Below are 8614 nucleotides of genomic sequence, written 5' to 3' on the forward strand. Positions count from 1 at the left end.
GCAGCTGCCTTACACCGATAAAGTGGCAAGGGGGAAATGGCATGTCCCACTGCCCTGCCCCATCGCCCGCAGGGGATCGAGAAGGGTGCAGAGACACCCCAAAGCTTGGCGGTGCCGGCTGGGTCCTGCCTATCACCCCGAGGCTACAGAGGTTGAGGGAAGGGGGGCAAGAAACCCCGTAACAGTTGCCGACTCTGAAACGGTGTGAAAACATCAGGTTTTTTGTCTCCAGTGCCAAGGAAAAGAGGTTCGGTGGCCCTCACCCTCCCCGTCACATACAAGCGACCCCATCCACAACACTTGGGCAAGTAGGTCTGACTTCCAGTAAGCTTGTACAGGTGACCAAAACTGGTCATGTCTCCAGTAAAATTCCCTTCTGTGGGGTCATGAACTGGGCCAGACTGGGCCACAGCTGGGGCTCCCCACTCCAGCTGTGTCCCCAGGCACCAGAGCCCTGGGGACACCCAGCCGGCCGCAGCAGTGGCTTTAGGGACTAAGAGGATTGAGCCCAGGAGCGACCCACAGGGAGACTTCGGTCAAGAGGAAAAGCACCGTCAGCAGCATGCCAGTCCCTGCGGTGCAGCGGGACCCCACCAGCCCCTCCACTGGGCAGCACCGTGGGGGCTCTGGGGAGCCCCACAGGCAATGTCTGCCCTCCTCCCCAGGCCCGACAGGGTTGTGGGGAGGGAGCGTTTACCCCATGCCATCAGGAACCCCACCCCATGTTCTCTCCTCCCATTACGGTTAGACTCGAACTTAAAGGTCTTTTCCAACCTAAACGACTCTGTTCCATGATTCTATTATGGCAGCCCTGGGGCTCCCCACCGGGGCCCGACCCTGCGGTGTTGGGTGCACCCCACATCTGGGCAAGGGCTAAATCACAGCTCGACTCATGCGGGAGCTCCCCCTGCCAGCGTTTTATTCCCTGCCAGCCCCTCCCCGTGCCCACACTGGGCTGCCCAAGGGGTTTGGGTGCTGGGTGACGGCAGCAGACACCAGCCTCAGCCCTCCCAGGTCTGGTTAAACACGGGGGAAAGTCCGGGCAGGCTCTGCCTCACCCTGTAAGCCCTAATGGCAGCACCGCCGCTCCCTGCAGAAAGAAAAAGCGCAGCCAAATCTTCCAAACCTTGCCATGAAACAACCCCCATCCCAGGGAAAAAGCTGCCGCAAGCACAGCCCTGGCCTGCCCCGACAGGAGAGGCCAAACCCACAGCAGCTCCTCCGCCACAGAGGCAAGGAGGGACCCGGCTCGGCACCAGCACCAAGGGCTATTTCGAGGCATCGCACTGCCTACAACCTACGAGAGCGAGCACCCAAAGCCAGCCCTGCCCCCCCCCAGCAAAGCTCAGGCAGGGAAAGTGGAGCTGTTTCACACCGAGCCGCCACGGCAGCACAAGCCCAGAGCAGCCCCAGGCCCCGCACAGCCGCGACAGGCTCCGACGTGCAGAGCGGAGCCCACCCGGTCCGAGCCCTGAGCCAGGCTGCGGGCAGGCAGTGCTGATCCTGGCAGGGAAAAAGGGGCAGATCCAGGAAATGGGGGGGTGGCAAGAGGGAGGGGGGCAAGTAGCAGCTCAGCCTGGATCTGGAGGGAGAAGGCAGCTGTAATTGTGCCAGAAAGCAAATCCAGTTCCTCCTCCACCTCCGCCGCGGCGAGGCAGGGATCCATGTCGACGGAGGCAGCCATGACAGCGGGGCCCGTGCCCCCCCCTCAGCCGGGGCTCAGGCGGAGGCCTGCAGCTTGCAGAGCCCGTCGGCGTACTGGAACTGGGTGCCGTTCTCGTACTCGTACATGTCCAGCGCCACCTCGCAGCTCTCCCGCACCACCCGCTCCTCGTCGTGGGCGAAGGCACGCAGGGTCTCCAGGCAGGAGGGGCGGGCGATGGAGCCCAGGGCCTCGGCGCACTCGTGGCGCACCATGGGGCTCTCGGTGCGGCTGCGCAGCGCGGCCGTCAGCTGCGGGACGCAGGCCTCATCCTGCATCTGGCCCAGCACGTAGCCGATCTCATGGCGGAAGAGGGCGCTGCCGGAGCGCAGTCCTGCGGGGAAGAGGCGAGAGTGAGCCACCGCGGCCCCCAAAGTGGACTGGGATGCTTGGCCGGTGCCCCCCACCCAAAAGCTGGGGGAAGCCATGGGGCAGGCTGGTCTGGGCGTTAGAGCCAGCGGTCGCCTCCCCAGACCTGGGGGGGGCTTCTGGAGAAGGGGACAAAACACCTACAGGAAAGGCTGTCCCTCCCCATTCCCTGATCCTGCACAGCCGGGGCAGCCCCGGCACCGCAGGCCCGCAGCCGTGCCCCGGCGGCGTAGGGAGGCCATCTTGTGACGGTGGCAGCCGCCCTCCCGGCGGAGCTGCGGGCACCCTCGCCTACCCCGGGGAGCCTGTGCCGCCCACGGGCCCTGCCCCACCGGCACGATCTGCCTGGGGCAGACTGGCAGCACAGCCACAGCCTCAAGCCCTCCCGTGCTGCGGGACTGAACAGCCGTAAGCAGGAGCTCACAGATCCTTCTCTCACGGTGCAGACGTGCCCTCGGCTCGTCCCAGATGGCTGGAGAGCCTCGTTCACTTCCCTTGGGCTGGGTCCAAATGGTTCCTGGGCTGTGGTCTGCCCCTTCCCCAGTCAGGAGACATTCACTCCCCTCTCCAGAGCTATTCCCAAATCCCAGGACAAGGTTGGCAGCCTCTGACTTTCCAGGACGGGAGAGCAGGACCCTGACACCCTGGGGCCAGGTCCCACCAGGAGACACCAGGTCAGACCGGTTTGTCCCAAGCCAACATTACAGACTGTGCCCTCTCCCACCCAAACCCATGGAGAAAGGGGGCCTGGAGGATGGTGAGGGGGCTGTGAAACTCCAGAGAGTGACAGAGCGCTTTGCAAAGTGGCTCTTGCAAGCAAGCAGGGGGACAGCAGCTCCAGAAACAAATGTGTGACGAGCTTAAGTGAAGCCCTGCAGCTCTGGCAGCCCTGGATTTGGGAAGGGCCAATCCCAGATTAACCTGTACAGATTTACAGCGAGAGGAGACTACAGGCAGCCTCACACTGGCCCTTACCATCCGCCAGCGCCAGAACAGCAGCCTGGCCCCCCAGGTTTCGCAGGGCAAACATGGCCCTGTAGCGGTCGAACAGCGTGCGCGACTCATCCAGGAGGGTTTCGCGGAGTTTGGCGACGTCCGTCTCCTCAGCAGGGGGAGCAGGATCCACGGAGAGGTAGGGGCTGGCGCCCGGCTCCTGCTTGTTCTCCTGCAGCCACTCCAGCCTCCTCACTGCCAGCTGACACGTCTCCGCCACCTGCAGGGACGGGGACACAGCCCTGGCTGCAGGATGGCACCACACAGCGCTGGGAGGGTGCCCAGGGCTTCCCGGCAGCGGCTGGGCGCCAACACACAGCAAGATGCCGCTCATGGTGTCCCTGTCCCTGCCTCACCCCCCTGGACCAGCAGCACTGCACCCCAGGGGAAATGACTCCCCCCAAGAGCCTCACCTCAACCACGGGATCCTCTGAATAGCGTTTCAGGATATCCAGCACCTTGGGATTCCCGATAGCACCCAGGGCTTCACCTGAAGGGAGGAGGTGTCAGGATGTTATCAAGGTGCCTACATGAGGAGGAGGACCCTGCTGTGTCCTCAGGCAAAGCCTCGCCCTGCTCTGGAGTGGGGACACAAGCCTGACTCTGACCGATCCTAAATGAGACAGCCAGGCAAATAAACACGGCAGGAGCTAGCCCGGCCAGCAGGAAGGGGAAGGTTTGGCCAACCAGTCCAGCCAGGGCCGGTCAGGGGATGCGGTGAGGTGGTTACACGCCTCAGGAATTTCCAAGCCATGACACCCAAGCCAGATCAGGCCGTAACCAGCCGTTTGGTATGGGGGGGGAGAAGCACCCGCAAGTCCCACTTGCGGGCTGGACCTTTCCTTTGCCCCCACGGACGCAGGAGCTGCCGTCATACCCGCCTCGTGCCTGACCATGGGCTCCTGGCTGGTGTCCTCCAGCACCCGGATGAGCACGGGGATGGCCGCTTCGTCCTGCATCTGGCCCAGGCAGTAGGCCAGCTCATGCTTCAGCAGCGCGGAGCCGTCCCCGAAGGCCCGGCTGATCCAGTCCACGGCGGTGCGGCCGCCCAGGCTCCGCAGGGTGAAGAGGGCCCGGAACCGGGCGGGCAGGGGCTGGGCCGCGTCCACCAGCGTCCGGCCGATGGCCTCCACCTCCTGCTCGGTCACCATAGCGCCGGGATCCGGTGGCACTCGGGACTCTGGCGGGGGTCCCTCCGGTCACACTCCTGCGGGGGGGGGGGGGGGGGGCGGGTGAGGATGGGGGGAGTTCAGGGGGTCCCGGGGCGCTCCCAGCCGCTCCCTCAGTCCGGGGCGGCGGCAGAGAGGGCGGCAGCCCGGCCCGGCAGCTGCCGTGGGGACGAAGAGCGAGCCCCGGCCCCGTGCCGGCGGACCGAGCAGAACCGGGCCCCGGGGCCGGGCCTAACCCCACGGGAAGCGTGGGCTTGACCGGATCCCCGGGACCGACACGGACCAACCCTCCTCCTCCCCGCCTCCCGCCGCGACCGTGCCAGCCCGACCCCGTTCAGCCAGAGCCGCCGGGCCAGGCCCTGACGGGACGGAGGGAACCGGAAGGGGAGAACGGCCCGAGCCGGCAGCCGGACGCTCCCGGGGCCGATCCCAGCACTCACCGCGCGCCGCCATGCTGCTCCCTCACGTGACCGCGCCGGCGGCTCCTACCATCGCGCTTCCGGGTAGGGGGGGGAGGAGCCGACCCGAGCCCGCCCACGTCAGGGGGGGTGCTGCCTGCCCCCCTCTCCTTCCGAGTGGGAGCGGCCGGGGGAAACGGGGTCGGTGGCGGCGCATGCGCAGTGGCGGCGGAGCGCAGGCCCAGGGCGCCGGGGCTGCCCCACTCCTACCCCCCCCCCCCCGGCGCCTCTGCGGGCCCCGGCGAGCCCCGCGGGAGGGGCGGCACGGCGGGACCGGCCTGGGCCGTCCCCAAAGCGCCGGTGGCCCGGGGCGGGCAGGGGAACCGACCGGAGCCGCTGGGCTCCCCAGGCGATGCGGTGGGGGGCGGGCAGAGGCACCCGTTTCTGCTGACGATGCAGCCGGGGGGGGGGGGGGGGAGCAAAGGCCAGAGCCGGCCGGTGGGACGGGGAGGGACCTTGGGGGCCCGAGCCACGGGCCTTGACGGGAAACCCCTTCGGAGGGGAGCAAGGAGGGACAGGACGTGGGACTGCGGCGGCTCAGCCCGCTCCCCCCGAGGGCAACGGCAGGGCCGGAGCTTACGGATGCCATTTCATTGCGGGCTGGTGCCAGCCCCCCGGCAAGTCACTGCTCTGCCTCTTCCTTCCCTTCCCCTCCCAAGCGTGTTTACGCAGCGAGTTTCGTACCTTCAAAGGGGTTTTGCCTTCTTATTTCAAGCCTCCTACTGGTTTCGGCCTGGCGGAGGGGCCTCGGGACAGAGGCGTGATCCCAGGAAAGGGAGACCCAGGCAGCCCTCTCCCTCGCCCAGCCCCGATCCCCGCTTTACTCGTGCGGCACACAACACACCACCAGACCGCTTAAACCCTGGAAGAGAGCAAGGGCACAAAATACATTCCACTGCCTGAAATCAGTGCGGCAAAACCAGCACGAGCGTGACACAGCCGCCCCCCCCCCTCCCCGCCCCAGGAATGGCCGGCAGCCTTCCTCGCTCTGCCAGCAGCCTTCAGCAGAGGCAAGAAGGTGCAGTCCTTCGCCGAACAGCCGGGTGCCGCCGGGCCAACAACATTCGCCGGAGTCTGTGGGAAGTCCGCGAGCAAGGACGCGCAGGGCTGCTTCTCACCCCCGGCCCCGTCAGCCCTCCCCGCAGCTCTCGAAGTACTGGCACATCAGCTCGCGCACTTGCTCGGCCCGGCCGTCCTCCATGGCGGCAGGCGCGGGCTGGCAGGGCTTGGGCAACTCGGTCGGCTCGGTGCCCTCCAGCCACTCCTCGTTGAAGGGGTTGTCGTGGGCTTCGCAGACGTTGTGCAGGATGCAGCAGGCGAGGACGAGGGTGGGCAGCAGCTCCAGGCTGCAGTCGTCGCACTTCAGGAGGATCTGCCAGCGTGCCTTCAGGCGCAGGAAGGCATTCTCGATCACGCTGTGCGCCCGCTTCAGGCGGTAGTTGAACTGCAGCTGCCGCTGGGTGAGGTTCTCATCCTCCTGGTAGGGCTTGAGGATCCAGTCTTGCAAGGGGTAGGTGGCATCGCCCAGCAGCACGTACTTCTGCGCCTTCCCCATGAAGTGTTTGGGTGGGTTGGGGCACAGCCGGCCCTCCTTGGCCAGCACCCACAGGCTGGAGCTCTCCAGGACCGCGCTGTTCTCCATGCTGCCGGGGAAAGCGGTGGAGACGTCCCAAAACTGGCCCAGCCCGTCCACGGTGGCCTGCGTCAGGATGGAGTGCCAGCCCTGGCCGTTGCAGTAGTCAGCGCTGAGGCGCAGGGGCGGGTGGATGGGGATGTGAAGGCTGTCCAGGGCGCCGATGCAGTGCGGGAAGCCCCAGCGGGTGCGGAAGATGCGCACCATGTTCTCCAGCTCCTTCTCGTTGGGCAGCCGGAGGTAGAGGGGCTTCAGCAGCAAGACGACGGCGTAGCTCACCTCCCGGACGCACGTCTGCACCGTGGAGGGCCCCACGCCAAAGAGCGGGCTGAGAGTCTGGTACTCCACGTTGGTGGCCAAGTGCCACAGGGCCACGGCCACCCTCTTCTCCAGGGGCAGGGTGGGGTGGAAGTGGGCGCTGTGCGGAGCCAGTCCAGGCCGCAGCTGGTTGCAGACATAGAAGAAGGTCTCCTTGGACATCCGGAACTTCTCCAGCCAGTCCTGGGGTCCAAATTCCTTCAGGACCACCCGCTCCCACCAGTCTGCGCTCCTGACACTGGGCCAGGCGCGGGGGTAGAAGTAGCAGCTGGTTCTCCTCCGGCGAGCGATCAGGAGCTGCAGCGTGGCGGGGAGACAAGAGGGGCATGAGACGGCGCTTGCCGGGTCCCCAGCCCGTGCTTCGCTGGGACCCCCCCCCCCCCCCCTGATGACCACCCAGCTCAAGTGACCTGCTCAAGGCAGGGAGGACACCCAGTGCCATGTGGCCAGGGGTCCCAACCGGCACTACCACCTCGTCAAATTTTCCCGTTCCTGGGAAACCCCATGGCAAAGCCACCAGGCGAGAGTTGTGGCCCTGGACAAGGTGCCCAGGTGCCGCAGACGAGGAGCCTTCTGGAGGAGTCCCCTTTCGGGGCGGCCGCTTGCTCTGTGGTTTTATTTTTTAACGGATATTACTGGCTTTCCTGCAACCGGGTGAACTGTGGGCTGGGTCATGATTTGCAAGAGGGAGCGAGCGCCCACGCTCCTGGCCGCTCCACAGGAATTGTTTTTCTGTTACTAAATTCTAAAAAACATCTTTTAGCCGAAAAGTGGCTTTTTTCACCTTCCTCGGCAACTGCCCAGGGAAGCGGCTTCCCTGCGTTCCCCCCCCAACAGCTTGTCCTCGTTGCCACGTGTCCGCAGGCCCTTCACAGCCCCCGTCCTTTGTGTCCCCCACTTTTGATGTCACATCCCTGTGCCCTCTGCATCCCCTGTCCTTTCTGCCTGGGTTCACATCCCGTGTCCTTTGTGTCCCCTCATCCTTCATTTCCCACAGAGCCCCATGTTCCCTACCCTTTGTGACCTCTGTGTCCCCCCCCCCCTCCCCGTGTCCTTTGTGTCCCCATGTTTCGTGTCCCCCACGTCCAGCACCATGTGGCCCTGCAGCTCGTGTCCCCTTGTGACCTCCGTGTCCCCCCATCCCTGTACTTCGTGCCCTGCACGTCCCCCTGTTCCCCATTTTTTGTGTCCCCGTGGCCTGTGTCCCCCCCCCATGTCCTTCGTGTCCCCCATATCCAGCACCATGTGGCCCTGCGGCCCGCGTCCCCTTGTGACCTCCGTGTGTGTGTCCCCGAGCCCCCCCATCCCCGTACTCTGTCCTGTGCGCATCCCCCCCATTCCCCCTTTTTTCTGTGTCCCCCCCGTGTCCTTCTCGTCCCCCGTCCTTCCTGCCCCCGTTTCACGTCCCACACGTCGCCCACGTCCTTTGTGTCCCCGCGGCCTGCACGTCCTCCCGTGTCCCCCGCCACCCCCTCCCCGCGGGTCGCGGCCCCCCCCGGTCCCCTCCTTGAAGCCTCCGCGTCCTTCCCGGCCCCCACCGGCCGCGCCCCCCCCCCCCCCCCCCGGCTCCCCGCGCCCCTCCCGTTCCCGGTCACCGTCATGAGGCGCTTCTGCCGCTGGCTGTAGTAGTGCCGGAGCCAGGCGCGCCGCTGCGGCCCGTCCCAGGCCCCGGCCCCGGCCATGGCCCGCCGCCCGCCCGCCCGCCGCCGCCGCGCCAGCGCGCACAGCAGCACCAGCAGCCGCTCCTGCATTTTCAAATCGGGAGCCGGGGCCGCCCTGGAAGTGATCGGCCGCGGGGTCACGGCGGGGCCGGGGCGGGGCCGCCGCCGCGGACGGGGCGAGGCTGCGGGGCCGCCCCGGACCGGCGACCGAGCTGCGGGAGGGCTGGGAAGGGCCGGGCCGGGCGCCGCGGCGGCGGCGGGGGGGGGGACGACTCGCTCCGGCGGAGCGGGACGGGGGAGGGGGGCCTTGT

General features: G+C 66.8%; 2 protein-coding genes across 3 annotated transcripts; both read right to left on the reverse strand.

Moving 5' to 3' along the window:
• Window positions 1-1583: 1583 nt before the first annotated feature.
• Window positions 1584-5488, reverse strand: DOHH (deoxyhypusine hydroxylase). 2 transcript variants are annotated; one of them, XM_030032843.2, is made up of 5 exons: window positions 5376-5488; window positions 3942-4271; window positions 3478-3554; window positions 3047-3284; window positions 1584-2036 (listed from the first exon to the last, which is right to left on the reverse strand). In XM_030032843.2, exons 2-5 carry the CDS (start codon window positions 4213-4215, stop codon window positions 1720-1722), a joined length of 906 nt encoding a protein of 301 aa, XP_029888703.1. In that variant the 5' UTR covers window positions 4216-4271; window positions 5376-5488; the 3' UTR covers window positions 1584-1719. The 2 variants fall into 2 exon arrangements, with proteins under 2 accessions (XP_029888703.1, XP_029888702.1); XM_030032842.2 differs by lacking the exon at window positions 5376-5488 and adding an exon at window positions 4674-4778.
• Window positions 5489-5546: 58 nt separating this feature from the next.
• On the reverse strand, window positions 5547-8507 carry LOC115349092 (protein ANTAGONIST OF LIKE HETEROCHROMATIN PROTEIN 1-like). The gene is made up of 2 exons (XM_030032841.1): window positions 8238-8507; window positions 5547-6939 (listed from the first exon to the last, which is right to left on the reverse strand). Exons 1-2 carry the CDS (start codon window positions 8391-8393, stop codon window positions 5821-5823), a joined length of 1275 nt encoding a protein of 424 aa, XP_029888701.1. The 5' UTR covers window positions 8394-8507; the 3' UTR covers window positions 5547-5820.
• Between the last annotated feature and the right edge of the window lie 107 nt (window positions 8508-8614).

Source organism: Aquila chrysaetos, chromosome 12, assembly GCF_900496995.4.
Source record: "Aquila chrysaetos chrysaetos chromosome 12, bAquChr1.4, whole genome shotgun sequence".
NCBI classification, from domain to species: Eukaryota; Metazoa; Chordata; class Aves; order Accipitriformes; family Accipitridae; genus Aquila; species Aquila chrysaetos.